The sequence below is a fragment of the Lampetra fluviatilis genome, chromosome 17 (assembly GCF_964198595.1).
Source record: "Lampetra fluviatilis chromosome 17, kcLamFluv1.1, whole genome shotgun sequence".
Taxonomy (NCBI): domain Eukaryota; kingdom Metazoa; phylum Chordata; class Hyperoartia; order Petromyzontiformes; family Petromyzontidae; genus Lampetra; species Lampetra fluviatilis.
Window position 1 is genome coordinate 13629512 of NC_136291.1, and position 20269 is coordinate 13649780.

General features: G+C 48.0%; 1 protein-coding gene across 3 annotated transcripts in view; it reads right to left on the reverse strand.

The window, feature by feature from the left end:
* Nucleotides 1–20269, reverse strand: part of ABCC10 (ATP binding cassette subfamily C member 10) — a 76518-nt gene continuing 56249 nt past the window's right edge. For 2 of the 3 annotated variants that reach the window (XM_078864196.1, XM_078864195.1), the window contains exons 14-22: nt 15198–15363; nt 14093–14436; nt 13780–13949; nt 12209–12369; nt 10148–10401; nt 8781–8926; nt 3160–3257; nt 2751–2863; nt 1–794 (exon numbers count right to left, since the gene is read on the reverse strand). In XM_078864196.1, the coding sequence (XP_078720322.1) occupies nt 653–794; nt 2751–2863; nt 3160–3257; nt 8781–8926; nt 10148–10401; nt 12209–12369; nt 13780–13949; nt 14093–14436; nt 15198–15363 (1594 nt within the window). In that variant the 3' untranslated portion in view covers nt 1–652. Of the gene's footprint in view, nt 795–2750; nt 2864–3159; nt 3258–6866; nt 7215–8780; nt 8927–10147; nt 10402–12208; nt 12370–13779; nt 13950–14092; nt 14437–15197; nt 15364–20269 lie in introns of those variants that run through there. The other variant, XM_078864197.1, reaches the window with a different exon arrangement.

Consider the following 20269-nt stretch of genomic DNA (forward strand, 5'->3'; position numbering starts at 1 on the left):
CCTTTATTCACATTGTACATGTCAGTATATTACTGTGAACATTGGGAGTGTACATTTTAAACCTTTGCACAGCATTCTTGTCATCGGCACGGTGGTACAATGCCAGAGGCGGTGACGTGGCCAAGCCAGGTCAACGTTCATTCCTTGGTGCAGAGCGGCAGGCTGCCCTGGTTATCGCTGTAGGGGTCTAAGCTGTAACGTACGGCACCGTACGCACCGCCTGTTTCACACTGAACGTTCAGGATGCCCCGACGTCATTCTAAACGGGTTCGGCCATTGTTTGCCAGCATTTTTTGGCCCACATTGGCCAAATATAGAAAAATTACCTACAAATCACTCAATTGTGAATTACACACGACAACATCGCCCCCAATTATGACGCAACTGCAGACTACATCTGTGTAACATAGCGCCTTCGTGATAACCTTGCGCGACGGGAATAGCGCGAAGACCAAATACTTAATTTTTATCATTCGATATGGGAGACCGGGCTGTTCACATCTATGTAGTGCAGCTACTCGAGTAAACGACGCGTCAATGTTAACTTGGACTCTATTGACCCTTATTGCAAACATTCACAGCACTCTAAACATCACCTTCCCCTCCTTCAACTAAACCCCTCCTTGTCCTGCCCCTGGGTGAGCAATTGCTTTCAAGACAGTAAATGGCTTTTCGAGAGGAGGCGAGACAGAGCGGACCGCGGATCCTGGAGGAGGTCGTGGGGAGACGCGAACTCCAGCACTCGCCCGCCTCGCAGCAGGAGGACCCGGTCGGAATCCAGAATCGTGTTGGGTCTCAAAAAACCAAAGCAATGAAGCACACAACCAGACGGGCATGGTCTCAAAATCAGTGCCGAGAATCGGTAAGAGGTAAGCAGACGAAACTTTATATAACGTCACCCTGTTTATACCAAAATAAACGTTAGTCAGTTTAATACGTAGCAGGCTTTCGTGACCAATATTATCCATAAGAGGTTTTTGGGTTAGATCGTTTGTAATTTTATACGAACACTAACCCCCCTCCTCCACTTCTCTTTGCACCTGATTGGCTGACAAAAAAAGACATCACATGTATCCCTCTATTTAAGACCGAAAGAGGATTTCTCCACAACTCTGGCTGTCGCCTGATGAGACTGGTTGCTATAATTACCGGCCGAAACGTCACGGTGCTCGAATTGTCAATGCTGTATTGGGTTTACTCTCCAACACACCGGTGTGATGAACTAGTAATGAATTGGCATGTTTTGTTTACATGACAAACCTTACTAATTGGCTGTCGGGAGGTGACGGATTTAACGACACATTTATATTTACGCGAACTCACCAGAAAACCTCTATTATGGGCAAAAAAGATGTTCATTTGAAATAGATCAGCCCCTTCTGGTGAGGAGGAATTGTCATTTGCTCTACATATGAACACTCGTGAGGACATCTACTAAGGAAGGTAGGCACAATGGTGACCATTCAGCTCTCAAATCCATATTCTTAGGTTTTTTCGGTAAAGTCACGTAGGTAAAACATCAAAATTAATAAGAATAAAATAAAATAAAAAAATCACGACGTTTCGGAGGCAACACAAGTCTCCGTCATCAGGTGGGACCGTCACAGCCGGATTAGCTGCATCAAGTGAGGCAATGATTCAAGATGTAATCCCTTAAAAGCAAGTTGAGGGGGGGAGGAGAGGGGGGGGAGCTCATCAGAATGTGGTAGCCAATGAATGGAACGTATCGGGAGGGAGGGGGGCGGGGCTCAAAGACGGCACGGAGTGCCACGTACAACGCATCGGGAGGGGGAGGGGGGGCGGGGCCGTCCATCCTTTTGGCCCCGCCCCCCCCTCCCGATGCGTTGTACGTGGCACTCCGTGCCGTCTTTAAGCCCCGCCCCCCTCCCTCCCGATACGTTCCATTCATTGGCTACCACATTCTGATGAGCTCCCCCCCCCCTCTCCTCCCCCCCTCAACTTGCTTTTAAGGGATTACATCTTGAATCATTGCCTCACTTGATGCAGCTAATCCGGCTGTGATGGTCCCACCTGATGACGGAGACTTGTGTTGCCTCCGAAACGTCGTGATTTTTTATTTTTTTAATTTAATTTTATTTTTATTAATTTTGATGTTTTACCTACGTGACTTTACCGAAAAAACCTAAGAATATGAATCCTTGCAGTCACGAAAGCTTCAAATCTCAAATCCATGTTGTGCACAGATCTTGGAAGCTTAGCGGAGTTGCGCTTTGGTAGCACTCGGGGTGGCAGGTACCTATGGATACCAGCTGTTGTAGGCTCAAGCTGTGAGGTGGAAAGATCACAATACAGCAAAGCATTCTTGAATCTATTTCTGTGGAGATTTCAGTGTTCGAACCACTGGGACTATGCACTTTCAAATATAGATTGAAAACTAAAAACTAATTTATTTAGAACTGCTTTTTATATTTAGTTTGTTGTCCTTCCCCGGGCACCTCCGATTAGCACGGTTGGCTACATACGTAAGTACATACATACGTATGCATGTGTTTTCTGCACACAGTTTGGTTCGTTCTGTAGGCCAATTGCTCTTTAACGGATTTGGCCAAACATCTCATTCGAAAACCTCTTGAAAAAGAGTCCTGAGACTCAAGAACATCTGGGTAGAGGGCATTATCATTAGTCCTACTGTCACCTGCTATACACAATGCAAGAAGCCCGTCCTCATGCCGACTGGAGCGAAGCGCATTGCGTAATAACATTTGTGTCCGAGTGTTTAGTTGTCTTACCGATGTGCAATAGTCAGCACTGTGCTGTTGACAAACTCGCTCCTGATGGTTTTTTGTAGCAGCACGTCCGTGTCTTGATCAACACTCGCAGTTGCTTCATCTATGCACAGAATCTGAATTGACATTAAAAGACAGGCAATTATAATTTCACAAATATATCAGCGAGGACTTTCCTTTTAGTAGATAAAAAGCTGCTGTTGATAATTATGTGTGACCTTTTTGCAAAGTAAATCAATAACTTTGTTTGACAATTCGGTAAATATACAGATTATGGGGTTACAAACACAGGCAAAATCTCAACAGCTGTGATAGTGAAAACTGGATGGAGTTTATTTCACTCGGAAAGCAAACGGTTTCCATCGGAATCAATTTGCAAAGGCAGATGAAGCAAACGGCAGCAGATGCCGACCTTGGCCTTGAAGAGCATGGCACGTGCCAGGCACAGCAGCTGCCGCTGACCACAGGAGAAGTCTCTTCCTCGCTCAGCCACCTCCGCTTGGAGGCCACCTGTCAGACACGCGGGAAGTCTGGATGCTCCGCAATGCATTCACTCATTCGTTAACGCTTTGTCGTTCCGATGACATGTGCACATCATCAGTTTTTCTTCCGATTCCGTTTCTGATGATGTACGTGTACGTTATTGAAACGAAACGGGAAGAAATACCAAACTAAAATATCGTTATCGATACTGAGGTTCCCATAAGGCCATGCAGGAGGGTGTGTGGCACAGTTTGGTACTAGCTACCGTAGAGTGCGGTCGTGTCGCTACACTTCTCTGCGGTGAGTGCAACGTCTTGAAGAACAATGGCGCTACGCCTCTCTAAATTAAATTAATGCCGAGCCACTTGTGCATTCCGAGATTCAGCAGTGAACGGGACACCCCACCTTACAACTTGCAAAACATCTCGGAGTGGGAAAGGGTTAAATTGATATTACTGCACTTGCAGACACAGCAGTGCCAGTCCAACGTCCTAGCACTGTAATTAGGGAGATGGGTAACATCACGAGTAGGGTTTTACTCAGGACGGTGGGTAGAGTGGTTCTAGTCTAGACTAGGGATGTTAAAACATATTATTGGTTTCGATTTAAAGCTTTCGTGACTGCAGGGATTCATCTTCTTGGTTCTTTCAGTAAAGTCACATAGAAGGGAAGTAATAAAATAATAAAAATAAAACATAATAAAATAATTCTCACGACGTTTCGGCTACAACGCAAGCAGCCGTCTTCAGGTGAAGAATGAAACACTGCCAAGCTTGGAGCGTATATATAAGCTGGGTTGGAGGTGGAAGAAGAGCGCCTTGACAAAATAATTTGCATATCAAGATGAATTTAGCATATTTATGGGAAATGCGTAGGAGGTGGGCGGGGGGGTTTCAAAGTCATATTATGCCCATGCATTATGCAGGATTAGCAGCATCAAAGGGAGGGGGTAGGGGGTAGCATTAACAAAGGGAGGGAATGTTAATAGTATGTAGAAGCAACGAAACATGTGAATGGGAGAGCGGTGGCAGGAGACCCGCAGCGGAGCAAATAATGCATTCCCTGTGGAGAACACAAGATACACAGTCAATGCCAGTGAGTGGACTGCGGTCTGAAAGTCACCGTAAACGTGAACAACTATCAATTAAGATCCGAAATGGTTTATTACGTCCTTCCAATGATTGCTGAGCCAGAATCCATCTTCTCGGTTGAAATTGTCTCTGTGTTTGTATATGTGAATCGCCTCATGAACGAATCTCTCATGGTAGCCAGATGGCTTGCAGAGAACCTCTGTCTTGGAGAAGTCAATGTCATGTGAGCCCACTGAATTGTAACAGTGACCTGCCACGGCTGAGGTGTTTGTCCTACCGTGTTTCAGGTCTGCTTTATGTTCATGGATGCGGTCCGAGACATGTCGTTTGATTTCTCCAATGTAACTGCTACCACAGAGGCAACTTAGTTTGTAGACGCCAGGGTACTGTATGTCTGGAACCACGTCTTTTACAGATGGGACCAGATCACGGATTTTATGTACTGTGTTGAATCGGACCTGGATCTTGTGTTTAATCAGGATTTTGGTGATCTTTTTATAACCCCAGCAATGTAGGGTAAGGTGATGGTTTTGAAAGGCTCAACAGGATCCTTCTTGATGGTTGGAGTGATGGCTTTGCGGATTGTGTAGTCGGAGTAACCATTAGCCTTAAGAGCTTGGCGTACGTGTTTGAGTTCACTGGCAATGTGTTCCTGGTTGGAGATGCATTGGGCTCTATGGTATAGAGTCTTGATGAGGGAGTTCTTCTGGGATGGATGGTGGTGGGAATCCGGTTTTAGGTAAGCATCCGTATGGGTGGCTTTCCTGTAGACAGAATGGCTCATTGAACCATCAGGTCTCCTTTTAATTAGGACATCCAAAAAGGGTAGCTTGCCATCTTTTTCGACTTCCATGGTGAATCTGATGGCTGGGTGTATGGAATTGATGTGGTCGAGATGAGCAGTGGCTCCTCCCACACGCTCCGTCGACCCGGCTCCGCCCCCCAATGCTCCGGCCCGCGTGATTGGCGCGGAGGCCAACAACCACCCCGTTTATGCTCGCATTACAAATGTACATTAATTATGTTTGTGTGCAGACAACTCATTTTTCGATTCCTTGCTTCATTCACTCAACTCATGTACACAGAAACCTGGTATTTTAATAATCACCTTGCTAGTATTCACATATTTTCGTTTGTGTGCTCACAACTATTAATTTATTAATAATTTGCTCTGTGTTTATTTATTTACTTATTTTTTTGTCAAATCACGTTGATAGAAACCTATTTATAAAATAATCACCTGGCAAATAATACAATCATGATGTTTGTGTGCAGACAAATTATATTTCTGTTCCTTGCTTCTTCCGCTAAACTCATGTACATTTAAAGTGTGTGTAAGTCGATGTGTGTGTCTGTCTTTTTCGCCCGGGCAATGCCGGGTACTTACGGCAACGGAAGCTCATTCATGCTAATCTCCCTCCCTAATCTCTCTCTCCCTAATCTCCCCCATTAACACAACTGACGTGCTTACGTCTGTGGATGGAATTCCTTTCCAGCTCAAACCCCACTTGCTTGCCCATTGCCACATCAATAACCTCTTGTTGTAACTGATCTCTCGCTGGTTCAGCAGTTCCACTTAGGCCTCGGCAAGGTAAGGTAAATTACCCTTTTTACCGGGTAAAAGGGTAAATGTAAAGGGTAAAGGTGTCGACATGCCAAGGAGTAAGGTAAAAGGAAGGGTAAAGGTAGCTCGGAAGAATTACCCAGTAGGGTAAAGGATACGCGAAGTATTACCCGGTAAATACGGTGCCTTGTTTACCACTAAAAGCTCCGTGGCGCAGTCCGTGGCCTCCATTTAACAAGTAATATTTAAAACAACTTTTTTTTTAACACGCTTTTATTAAATGTACTAGTAATGGCAGAACTCCACGACTCCAGGAAGTGACCCCGAAGCTTGCCACAACGTAAGGGACCGTGGTGATTTAAAGCCAACGTCAGTTGAGCGTGGACAATTAGACCCAAGCCGATACATAACGTAAACAAAAGATCGTTAAAAATATGTATTTTTTTTAGTGATATAACATAGTATTGTCATCAGTATGACATACGTATACCAAGTTTGCAGTCGATACCACATTAGGAAGTGGGTAAAATTGAGTTACAAGATTTGAGGATACGACAGCGACGACGACAACAATGACAACAACGACAACAACAACAATAACGACAACAACAACAATAACGACAACAACAGACAGCGTGAGTTCAAAGAAAGCGTGTAAAATTGGAATCATCGAGAGTATTCTATATGAATAAAGCGCTCTACCTAGCATTTACCGTTATAAACCTTGTTTATGTGTAGTAGTACCCCAGTAATTACCCTGTAATCGGGTAATTTGTATGGGGTAAGGGTAAAAGGTAGGGTAAAAGGTAGGCTCGTTGTTTTTACCTTTTAACTTTTACCTTACCTTGCCGAGGCCTAGTTCCACTGCTGGATTATATTTTTTCCGCCTGAGGACGACCACTTGTGTTGCGATCGAAACGTCGTGATTCATTTTATGTTATACCTACGTGACTTTACCGAAAGAACCAAAGAGTACAGAGATGTACACTCGCATGCCTTGGTATTGTGGGCTAAAGGACGGGCAGCATGAAGCAGTTGTGGGGGTATTCTCATAAGTAACGACACTGCATTGTGTGTTCCTCAGTGACATCCAGTGGATGAATGAATCAATTTAGTCAGGATGAGGGTTCGGCATTGTAACGTGAGGCTGGAGAAACAAATCAACTCTGGGAAATAATCGACTCTGTAGTATGCACTTGCTGAAATCAAACATCAAATTGACTAAGTTGGTTTATAATAATAATGACATTTATAACACGCCAGAATTTTCAGACAAGTCAATTACCGGTACTCAGAGGCCTGGAGCCAAGCTCAGGGTTGCTTGAAAACCTGACCAGACAGATAGGGGAGGCCTTTTAGATGTTTATTGAAAGTAGTCAGCGTGCATTTGATGTTGCAGATGTGCAAAGCACAGAGGGGGCGACAGCAGAGAACCGACGTGAGGCTGTAACAGTTCGAGACCTTGGTGTCCGAAGCAGATTTTGAGTGAGGCTGCTGCGGAGGGTTCTACCGAGCCTTCAGTGCAAGGCGAAAGTAGTTTGGTGGGGAACCAGTGGTGAAGGTGCGATGACCAAGGCAGGCGCAATTTTAAAATTAGTCCTGCTGGCAAAAGGGCGCCAATGAAGAGTACGGAGAGCGGTGGCCGAGTCGAGTCATAGATGATGGCAGAGGTGTGGACTCGAGTCATGTGACTTGGACTCGAGTCAGACTCGAGTCATGAATTTGATGACTTGCGACTCGACTTGGACTTGCATAACAATGACTTTGTCCCACCTATGAGATGTGGACTCGAGTCATGTGACTTGGACTCGAGTCAGACTCGAGTCATGAATTTGATGACTTGCGACTCGACTTGGACTTGCATAACAATGACTTTGTTCCACCTCTGGATGATAGACACAAACGACGACACGACCAAAGTTGTTCTGTAACCGTTGCAATTTGAGGATGTTGCTTGATGATGACTTGGAGAGAATGGTATGACGGTAGTCGAGGCGAGACCCGACTACACTGCAGACAAGGGTGTTGGCAATATCGATGGTAACGGGTGTCAAATCTGCAGACACTGTGGTCAGGTTGCTTAATAAGTAAATACCTCGGTGGGCTTTGCCTGGTATGATGGGCATAGTTTAGTTTTATTTGTATTTGTGTTTGGGTGATTTGTTTGCCTATCTTGTACTTTGCACGACTGTCGTGGTTTTGTGCTGTTTGTTGTTGTAATATTCTTACGCCTTGCCCCGACTGGCCATCTGTGAAAAAGAGCTTTATAGCGCATCGGATTCCTGTAGTATAAATACATATTCTGATTCTGATACACAATATCTCCCACATGTAACGCTTTTTGAACATCTGCACTACAGCTCTGAAGGACAAGTCGACATGATTTGCTTCATTCGAGTCTGCCAAGTTAGGTCTCTGAATCTGGGCAGTGCGAACCTTCTGCTCTGACCCCCAGGCACAGCATTCATCACCGCCACCCACACCACCCACATCACCAACACCACTCACATCACCAACACCACTCACATCACCAACACCACCAACACCACCCTCACCACCCACACCCATCTCTCGAGGCCAATTCCCTCCACGTGTTTTAGTGGCATGCTGAAGACGGTGACACTCTGGTTAATTGTTCAGAATGTATTAGTTAAAAAAAGTTAAAGAGTTTCTACATACTCTACGTGTATACATCCGTACAATGTGAGAGACAAAGATAAATATCCCTGTATAGCGTACATACACAAACTGTCGGGGCAAGTGCTGTAAGTGAGCATCTATTAAGGCTGGCATGATGCACGAGAGGGTGGTGTGGGGTGGTGTGGCCAGCCTTTGTCTCCCCAGTGCTGGTGTTTACATAGCGCACAATATGTGAGAATGCACACACATACATACCCTGATCAAGGACAAAGCTTTTCAAATGGCATTTCTCCAACACTTCCCACAGTTCATGGTCCTGGTATGAACCTTTGGGGTCCAAATTATTCCGAACTGTGTCACTGAACAAGAATGGGTCTTGTGGGATTATCGCCAAGTTAGACCTAAAACATAAATAATTACATTACACGTTATATTTTCTCATTCTATTTGTAAAAACATATACATACACATTTGACCTCTTTTACGTGTTCAGCCGTTTGGTCAGTCCCGTTTTTATATTTTTGCTATCCATCATTTTGCCTCTGGATTATATCGAGGGCCTTTCCTTCGATTCTGTGTACGATGTCACGGCTGCGTTTTTCTTATTGCTACCGAGACGTTGCTGACAACTTCTCCCGTCTTCTTTCCCTTGGTCTGCCCTTCAATTATTGTTACGACACGCCCCATCTGTTTCCATCTTAGAACTCCTCATTAATTGTGGCGTCTTTCATCCTCTGACCTTAGGATCTCTCTCCCCGTACATCTTCCTCTCTGTCCAGCTCATAATGCTTTACATTGGTAGCCTCCTGCATGCAACGTGTTTGTTCAGTTGATAGAGGTCAAGCATGGCTCAAAGACACCCATGGCCTCCTCGGCATGAGAAACGCAGGAGGAAACAGTTCGGCCACGCTCTTCCCAAGGGTCATATTTTAAGGTAACAAGATTACAAAAGCCTTGGCACTTCAGTTTCCAATGCTTCCAGAATAAAATGACCTTGAGGAATCTTGGAATCTGCCTTCCCCCAAAATTCTAAATGATAGCCTTCTGGGACGGTCTGAGAAGTTCAGAGAGTCATCTCGGTGATCCACTCCATCCTATCTCGGCTTTGTGTGGACCAGAAGTCAACTTGATCTCAGAGGTAGCTCTGTGGCGTCCGCTTCCACACGCCATTCTCCAGCACGGAGGGCGTGAGACACCTGAGGGGATACTGTATCTCATGACGTGACGCCGATAGCGCAAATCGGGATAACATTGGGGGATTAAATATCGAAAAATGGGGAATGAGTCGATCCACGAGGTGGAGGCGGAAGATTCGCTTTGGGAGCTTCCCAGCGTTGTGAGCCCTTAGAAATTCCAAAGCTCGTGGGGACTGACGCCACTTCTGGATGAGCACCCCAGAAATCTAGGAAACTGACAGGGCCATGTGATCTGCACATGGCTATTGGTCACGCCGGGCACTGCAGTGACTGTGACAAATTTCTGCCACGAGGGCTTTCATCAGCACGCGTGCGGGGGAGCGTGTCCACCGCTGCCGCCTGAAACATGCTTAACCAATAAAGAGCACCAAGTTAGGTTTCCATAACTTTTTACACTTCCCACAAACAAATAATTTCGAATATTACCTTAATTGTTTGAGAGCGAGTTTTGAGATGTCCTGATCGTCAATGTAGACTGCTCCGTGCTGTACGTCCACAATGCGGAAGAGAACTGAAAACAGAGTGGACTTCCCGGAGCCAGTCCTTCCAACTATCCCCACCTTCTCCCATGGATTTATGCAAAAAGAAATTCCATTTAAAGCAAAGGGCAGCCCTGGCCGGTAAGTGAGGAACACTTTGTCAAACTTCAGTGCACCACCTTGGGGCCAATCAGGAGACACCTGTGAGAACATAGAAAAGATATTACCTCCGGTGATAAAAACTATTTATTCGTAAATTTCCATTCAGCACTCTCTAACACGCACAGAGACACTCTCAGAGTTATACTCTCACATACACAGGCACTCTCACACAGACATGCTCTCTGTTACTTGATCACAGAGATTACTCGTGTAGTGACTCCAACTGAGTCACAGATGTTATCTTGGGAGCAACACTATTATACAACAGCACGTAACACAACACGATCTACACTCGGGTCTCGAATGCCCATCTAACCATGCTACGGCAGAACTAGACATGGTTCGCTATCCCGGTCCGGACCACAAATGGGGTCAGGACCGCATAGCTACAGGCTTCTTCTCCCCGACGTGGATCTTCGTAACACCAGCACACGAAGAACCCCGAGCTCCTCACGGGGCCCTCGTTATATGCCCCCGGGCTGGGGCTGGCTCCGCCCTTCGCCCCGCCCACCTTCCAGGTCTCTCGAGCTCCTTCTCGAAGGTTCCCAAGAGCTATTTTGGACAACGTGACCGCCCGCGGCCCCCGTCCACCGGTGGCCCCCCATCCAATATCATCCGGTCACGTGTCAGCAGGTCAACCAGCGTATCATGCCCCAACGTAACCCCGGCTGGCTGACGCTCCCTCTCGCTCCCTCACCGGGAGCCCCACCGCACACTGCTCGCGGTGCCCCCGCGCTAACCAGCGCTCACCCAAGCCCCACTAGGGCTGGTACTACACCCCATAACCCGGGCTGCCCATCATGACAACACATTGTCCGCCGTGGCTTTCGTAAGCCCCGGCACCATACAGTGACAACCACAGTTACTACACTCGTACAGCCTTAACGGACCATAGGAGTAAGTGCTGTTAGCGAGTAGCACCGATGATCACAGAGATAAAACAAAGAAAAGGTTCCCCCTGTATAGTTTTAAACCTAATTTCGGGGAAAGTGCTGTAAGCGAACACCTATGAAGGCCGGTATATGAGGGGGTGGGTGGCCAGTACCATGGCCGGCCACCTTTGACTCCCCAGTGCTGATGTTTACACACTGTACCAGGTACTCATTTAAGGCCGAGTCGACCTAAGGAAAGCCCAGGACTGATTCAAATAATCACCCAGCACCCTGCCACTCCCGTACCATTGGCGGACAGCAAAATGCATTGTTGTCCTGTACTTCCGACATCTAAGCTCCCTGCCTTCACCAATTTTGCACTAACCAGTGTGGTAAAGTATGGTAAAATAACCTCCACGACCTCATCCAGCAGTGGTTAAATAAAGCTCTGCATATGTACAACAATAGTACATTTTCTGCTGACCTGTAGAGCACTGGAAGCTCATAAAAGCTGCACCCCCGTAGAGTGGGCCCAGCCCGTGATAAGTTTACGCAGAGTAACCTCACTGAGAGCTTTCCTCCATAAATCATCCGTTAATCGCATTCTGCCCCCCGATGATCCACAATCCGTATAATCCAGTGTCGGGTTCAGCGAAACGTCATGGTTTGACTTGACATGACGTCTGCCACGTGACGCGAGTGGCGTCTTACTTGGGTGGGGGGGGGGGGGTCGCCACCTTTTCCACAGAGCAAAAACCGTGCCAGGTTCCTGGGTCCGGCGTAGGGCTACCAAATGGTGTGCAGCGCACCGGAATAAAATTAAACGTAGCAGCGGCACGAGGTCTCGATGCAGGTCAATTCCTGCCACTCAAACAGACTCCCGGATAGGTGGCAAACCCGTGACGGCTGGGAGCTGGGCTGCTGGCTGATGCCTGCTCTCTGCTGCAGCAGGACGGGGAAGGGGGTGCTCTCACGTGCGTGGGGTGGCGGTGCGCCTCCTCGCTGTCGATGCCGCGGTACTCCTGCACACGCTCCACGCTCACCATCTGCGTCTCCGTCTGTGTGAAGCTCGAGACGAGGCCTGAGAGGCGGCCGTTGATGCTGAGCGCGTAGGCGATGGCGAGGCCCACTAGGCCTGAGGAGTGGCAGCACCACACACACACCCACGGGTGAGCTTGTAAATGTGCTAACGTCACTACTTACATACGCGCCTCCAATTAGCACGCTTGGCTACGCACGGTGCGAAGGAAGTTCAATATACATACGTATTGATAACTGTTCATGTCAATATCTGTAGATCAGAGTGTGAATGCGTATGCATTGCCCGAGAACGAGTGTTACATGTAGTGAGACCTGCTACGTACACGATAACAAGAGCGGTGAAGAGTGGTGACGGTGTAAATAAACCACTTAAACAGAGCAATATTCTCCCCTCTTGTTATCTTAACTTTTTTTTATTGTGGAAAGAAATGGTAGTCACTTAATGAAAAAAAATAATGAGTGACATTGCATTGGCAGTAGTGCACAAGCAGGGATACCAACAGCCCAATACACCCTTTCTGGCAATAAGAGGTATTAAGATGTTCCAACAACAAATATAAACCTTTTGCAAGGAATCATGTCTGCATTAACCACACGTACTTGTGGTGAACATGCAAACAAACATGCTCTGATAAGATATGCATTGTCTTTGAAACTGATGGGCCTACACCAGAGACAGCTTTCTTTATGGCCTAGTCTTACCAGTGTCAGACCAGAGAACGTCAAAAGCATAAAGACAATGCACTATCAGGGCATTTATAGCTCGGGGTGAGCAGCTTAGCTACAAATTTCCAGAAATAGTAAAACCTATTCTTATTTTTTCATACATTTGTCGATATCACAGTGGCCATGAAAGGTAACAAACAAATAATAGGAAATGTTTTGGGTAATGGTCACAGTGGTGAGATGTTAACTACCTCGCCTGGTATGCAGGGGGTTGTGAGTTTGAGCTCGACTCTGACCCCTGTATAATTAGAGTTTGCATGTCTTTCTCCCCATGGTCGTGTGGATTTTTCTCCGGCTCCTCCGGTTTTTCCCTTCACATTTAGAATCAACATCACCCGTTCAGGGTATTTGGCTGCTGCTATAAATGTCCACATGATAAGCCACTTGGTTGAGCTACCATGTGTGGACACGTCGCTTCTGAAAGAGCTATATAGCTCAGTGGGCCTTACCTGGTAAAATAAAACAGTTTATTATAATAGTTTTTATTTTTACTATAAAGAAGGAACACTGCTCGATCATTACCTATGACATATTTTTGTTCCCCTTTAGGGCCACAGCGTTAATAACGAATGTGCTCATTTAATATCGCTCATGACTAGGCATGTGTTGCGAAAGAGTCAACTTGGGTGGTGCCAATGGGACAATGGGTGGTGGAGAGCCCATCCCAGCTCTCCCCAGTGCCGGCCAAGCTAAGGTGGAGACGTTGCTCAAGGCCCCAACGAGATGGGGGTGGGGGGAAGCCGACACGGTGGCGCTCCCTGCCGAGGCGTCGCCACACCTGGGTCCACGCCGCGCAGGTGGTGCTCCAGCACTGCCAGCGCCGCCAGGCTCACCACGATCACCACGCCCATCATCTGCAGGCGGACGTCCAGCCACTGCATCACGGCCACGGCCGCAAACTGGCAGCGCTGGTTCAGCTCCAGTCGAGCCTCATTCTCCCGGGTGAACCTGCACGACGACGAGGACGCAGCGTGACCACGACACGACGGTGGACACCCCACCGCTGTCCGATGCCGCGCTGAACTCGAAAAACACGCGAGAGAATAAACCCCGACCGTCAGCAACGGGCGTGCGAGCCAGGCGGGCCGTACCTGTCGGTGGCCCTGAACGCCTTTATGACGGCGAGTCCGGACAGCGACTCGGCAAAGTGGGAGTAGATAGGGGACAGGGTGATGCTGCCCAGCCGCTTCAGCTCTCTCGACGTGAACCTGTAGTACTTCTGAATGGAGAAGTAGACCCCGGCGAGCGGCAGCAGCACCAGGGCCATCCAGGGCAGGCCGTAGCACATGACTACGATTGCCCCGACCAGCCCAAAGAGCTGCGCCAGGAAGATGTTCATGATGAAGGGGAGGGAGTCGTCGACCGTGAACAGGTCAGAGGAGAAGCGGTTCATGATCCTCCCGGTGGGGGTGGCGTCAAAGAACGACACCGGAGCCTAGAGGGAAAAGGTACGACACCGGATGCGACGGGGAATAACGATCAACAGCTGAGCAACATCACCCATTCAACCATTTCAAATACGTAGCTTACAAAAAATGTCGATACCAAGCGAGTCTGTTATGACTGCCGGGCAGAATGCAGCTTAATCACAAAGTAAAATATATTTATAGCTACGAATGCTCATATCCAAATATAACATTATAACATGCAGTTAATATTAAATAATGGCGTCATTCCAGTTATCTGAAGTACAAGCAATATTTTTATTATCCAGTCTCAACAATATTGGCGGCGTGAGGATTTTGACCCTCTTCCATAAGCACGATTTTGCAGCGAACGTGCCATTTTTAAACACTCTCAGAGTCGGTGAAACTCTCTCTCTGAGGATAAATTATTTGTGAAGTGGAGAGGGGAATAACAAGGGCAGGCTGAGTACACGCTTGAGATCGTTGATGTGGAGCGATCCACAGCATGACCCAGCACCTACCCCATCACAACGGTCCCGAAAGCAACTCACAGAGTTCCACAGCCGAGAAGCAGTGGCCGCACAGCCAAACTCATCACCCACTCAGAGTGCACAGTCACACACAAACTCTAACAGTGACGCCCAAACTGTAACACCAGTGACACCCAATCTCTAACACAGTGACACCAAACCTCTAACACCAGTGACACCCACACGGTCAACCACTTTAAGAAAAGCACAACGGTATGTCGCGAAGCAGTACGTCGCTACATAGGGACATGCGGCATTACCTGCAGGACCTTGTGCAGCAGTGCACTGTGAATGTTTCTGGCAGCGCAGACCCCACCGTAGGCAAACAAGAAGGCCCTGAGTAGTGTGAACACCGTGTTCCCTGCCGCTAGCGCTCCGTACACGGACAGATAAAACTGCACCGGGTCACTCCCATTGGCACTGCTCCTGTATGGTGGGGAGAGGAGGAGCAGTTACAGCAAGACCGTAATTATAATATATATGCTCAAAATGTCCCCCCCCAATATATTGATATAAAAATATTTGTAATCAATAATTGCTATGCTACAACAGGCAACCACGCACCGCCGTCCGAAATAATCATTAGCAAATGTAATCATAATCATAACTAAACTTAACAATTCTAGATTTGAAGCTTTCGTGACTGCAAGGAATCATCTTCTTAGGTTTTTTCGGTAAAGTCACGTAGAAAGTAAAATAAAATAAAAAACAAAAATCACGACGTTTCGGAGGCAACACAAGTCTCCGTCATCAGGTGGGACCGTCACAGTCAGATTAGCTGTATCAAGTGAGGCAATGATTCAAGATGTAATCCCTTAAAAGCGAGTTGAGGGGGGAGGGAGAGGGAGAGGGGAGCTCATCAGACTATGGTAGCCAATGAAAGGAACGTATCGGGAGGGAGGGGGGGCGAGGCCAAAAGTTGCCATTATTACTACTACCGGTTCTCGTATTACAGTGTACAGTTCAGTGTGTGGTTTGTCCAAGTGGTGTTGCCGTACCCCAGCAGAAGCCGTTGCTCGACTGCTGTGGGTAGGTACAATCAATGTCAAACACTGTCCTGTCTCTCCATTTCATTACATTAAAATGTATCAAAAAGTGGAAAACTAGAATGTAATATGAGTGTTACGTAGGCTATACCACTGTCGAGTGGAAACAAAGTTTTGCGATTGCTAATCAATCAACCATCGCTAACGTGAGCTATCATAGCTAAATAAGTTACTTGGAAAGTTAATTAGCCACACATTCATCCAGCTACCAACAATGGAGCTCATGGGCGTATTCAACTAACGTAAATGTCTTTATTACGTTATATATGTCAGAAAGCCCACGTGAAGTCTGAGTAAAGTGTCAATCATTGATGTTGCGCTGCATGTGTAATATTTGTAGACAGTAGTAACTTTAATTTATTGCATATTTGTATAGTATAGTGTATAGCTGTACTTGCTTATGATAAATAGCATTATTAGTTTTACATTTTGATTTAAAGCTTTTGTGACTGCAGGGATTCATATTCTTGGTTCTTTCGGTAAAGTCACGTAGAAGGGAAATAATAAAATATATAAAAATATAAAGCATTATTAGTGTTTCTTTGATTAAAGTGCAAGCAGTTTTATTACAGTCAGCTTTCATTCACAGTGAGTGTCATCATGAGCAAGAGGAAGGGTGGCAGTAACATTCGTCAGTTTTTTTGGGCAGCCTCAGAAAAGAATAAAAGTAAGTTTAGAGCAGTGAGAAAATGAGTACCAGTCAGATGATAGGAGTATACAGTAGTACAAAAGATGAGTCAATGTTTCTCGATATAATAAAAATTGCCATTCAGATCTATTCCTGAACATCGTGGCAAGAAACACCAATTGTTTACTGATAATATTTATTTCATGTTCACTCTGGTGCATTCAGAGTAAAGAGAGAGAGAGGGAGAGAGAGGGCATGAGGATGCCGACAGAGCAGGGAGAGCAGATGACATGGAGGTGAGTGCGAAAAGGAGCAAATATTGATGGTTAAGACCGAATAATGACATCACAACAGTCTAATCATAATGTTCATTTAAGCTGAGATATTCCTGTAAGTATGGCTTCTCATGTGTATTTCAGATAATACAATCAAGCAGGGAGAGCGAGTTTGAGACAATGACAGAGAGAGAGGGCAGACAGGCAAGCGAAGATGAAGGTGCAGGAGAGGGAGGGGAGTAGCTTGGACCTCGCTCAAATCAGCCAAATGTTAATGTCATACCTAGTCTAACCCTATCAAATAGGACACTACTTTTAGGAGAAATGGTTTAAAGATTATACTTGGCTCCATTACAGCCCCTCCTTAAAGGGGATCCTCTGTTTCTATTTTGCTAAATACTTTGCAACACACAAGTCTAAGCTTGCATCAAAAGCAGATTCAGTTTTTGTCAAGACAAGCCTTCAAAATTGGAAGAAGGCACCGGAGAAATTTAGTGCACATAAAGACAGCCAGTGTCACAAATTATCTGTGATGACTCGGATTCAGGAGCCAAAACCTGTTAATGTGCAACTTTCACGTGAGCTTGAAAGACAGCAGCAACAAGCGAGGAGAAATATTATGAAGATTGTTGGGGGTGTGAAAGTACTTGGCACGACAAGTTCTGGCTTTTCGAGGTGTCGATAAGGAGAGTGGGAATTTCAGCCAGCTTCTGAAGTACAATACAGAGGGCGATGCAGAGCTGACCACCTGGCTGAAAGGTCACTTTGATTTCACCAGTCCCCAAATGCAAAATGAAGCTGGTGGGCAATACAATCGTCGAAAAAATTGTCTCGGAAATAACATCAATGCCAGTGGTCCAGTTCGCACTTATCATTGATGGCACCCAGGGCATGTCAGGAGTTGAGCAGGAATCAATGTTTGCGCTTTGTAGATGCAGATCTACAACCTAAGGAAGAATTCCTGGGACTCTACGAAGTGTCATCAACGACAGGGCAAAATATAGCCAAGATGGCATGTGATGTGATGATGCTTCTAGGCCTTCCTCTGTCCCAACTTGGAGGACAAACCTATGACGGTGCCACAAATATGGCTGGACGATTGCAGGGGGTGCAAGCCATTTTAAGAATAGAACCGCTGGCTATGTATTGTCACTGTGGTCCACACTATGTGAACTTAGTTACGCAGGCTGCCTGTGTAGCCTCTCCAGTAGTAAGATAATCAATGGGTTGGGTGCATGTGTAATGCGGGCGTAAGCGACCTTCCGGATGTGACGTCACGGGGGGTGGAGCCATGTGACGTGGGTGGAAGGTTCGGGTCCTTAAGCGGGTAAACCGGAAGGGGAAGGGAGTCGGGGTGTGAGCGGAAAAGAGAGAGGCCACGCGGGCGAGTGAGAAGAGGGGGGGCACCGACGGCCATCGGGAGCCAACCCCGAAGACAGGCGGAAGCTACGGAGTGGTGTGCAGCTGCGGAGAAGACAGCCAGAAGAGCTGCGTGTTAGAGGCAGCGGTGTGGCTGCCAGGTGTGGCGGGAGAGAAGAGAGAGAGACAGCACGAGGCTGTCAGAGCTGCAGAGAGGACGAAGGAGAGAGGAGTTGCAGCGAGTACAGCCAAGGGGGCTGTGTGAGAGTAACAGCAGCGGGGCTGCTGTTGTGGATCGGGCCGACATCGGAGTCAGCACCGTGGAGAAGCTACAGAGTAGAGACAGCCGTGTGGGAGTACAGTACGAACCGAATAAAGGACACTGAGCCAGACATCGTGGTCCAGTCGTTTATTACACTGGTGTCGGAAGTGCAACGGCATGTCGAAACAAGTGAGGAAGAAAGTTAATCCGGCGCCTGCATCGGCTTCTTCGTCCGACGACGACGAACTCCCTCCAACCACGGATTCTGTTGGGGTGGTGGAGGAGAGCCCTGCTGAGGCGAGCACGGGAACGGGAGTGGAGGATGTCGGCGCGGTGGCGGGTCCGTCGACATCATCAGACGCTGATCAACGATGGCAAGAGATGGCGGTACAACTGGAGGCACTTATGGACGTCCTGACGCATTTATGCCATCTCGTCGCGCCAGGGACGATGGAGGACGCAGTTGGTGCTCCGCGGGCCGCCACGTTGCCTGTCCTGCCGCCGCCATTGGCCACGCGGCAAGAAGCCGCCATCTTGCGCGCTCCGCGGCGCCAAACCGCCATCTTGGCCACGCCGCGGGCCGACGCCATTTTGAATTTGCCACCACAACCACCACCATTGGAAGACGGCGGGAAGAGGAGTCGGAGTCGCCACCTTACCACGGTTAAAGAATTTTCCGTTGGTGGGGACTGGAGCGCGTTCGCCTGCCGCTTCTTGGCGGCGGTACGCACAGCAAGATGGACCGATGCGGAGGCTTTGGAGGTGTTGCCGACTCTCCTGGACGACGAATCTGTCCGATTTTTCCGTTCCATAACGACCGATAAGAAGGCAACTTTATGTGGTGTTTTTCAAGAAATGGCCGACGCTTATGAGCCACCAGATGATGCGCATCGGCGATTCGCTCAACGACAACGAGCACCAGAGGAGTCGCCCGTGGCGTTCAGGGGTGCAGTGCTGGAGCTGGCCATGGCAGCTTATCCTGAGACGCCACAGGACCTGCTCGAGCCTCTCATATTAGGGAAAATGTTGGAGCTGTCTCGGGATCTAGGGATCCCCATGCCTGTGTGTGGGCATGAGAAGCTAACTTCCCGGACGGCTGCTAAGTGTCTCGATGCGCAATTCAACCTCCGTCGCTGGAAACAAGTGACGGCGTGGACGGGGGGGCCCGTCAAAGAAGGGGATGCGCTGGGGTGGAACCCTGCGCAGGCTGTCTACGTTCCGGATGACCGGGGCCCTCAACAGCTGACGGCCGCCTCCGCTCCATGGACAGGACGCGGCGGGCCGAGGCCGCGCGCGGCGCTACCGGAACGGGGCCGTCAGGAGGCAAGGCCTGCGCTTCGGCGCAACGAGTCCGAATGTTTCCGCTGCGGGCGTAGGGGCCACTACGCCAGAGACTGCTGGGCCCGCTTCCCGGCTCCGCCGCAGCAGGAGGCCTCGGTACCGGACAAGTCGACTAAAGATCCTCCGAAACAGGCATGTCGGCACGCACCAGACACCCGGCAAGGCTTTACACCTCACCCATCGCCTTCGTTGTGCCATCCTAATGTTGTTGTTAAAGAAAGCCCTTCGACGGGGCCTTGTCGCTCGGTCACGCAGTGGCGCAAGTTGGCACGGAGAGTCGTCGCGGCCGCTATGGGTTCGTCCACTGTACCGGGGTCTATACAAGGGGTGGACGTACGCATTTTGGTCGACTCCGGCGCGTCTGCGACTATTATTTCGGATGTCATTTTCCATCTGTTGGGCATCCCGCCGGGGGCTGTGC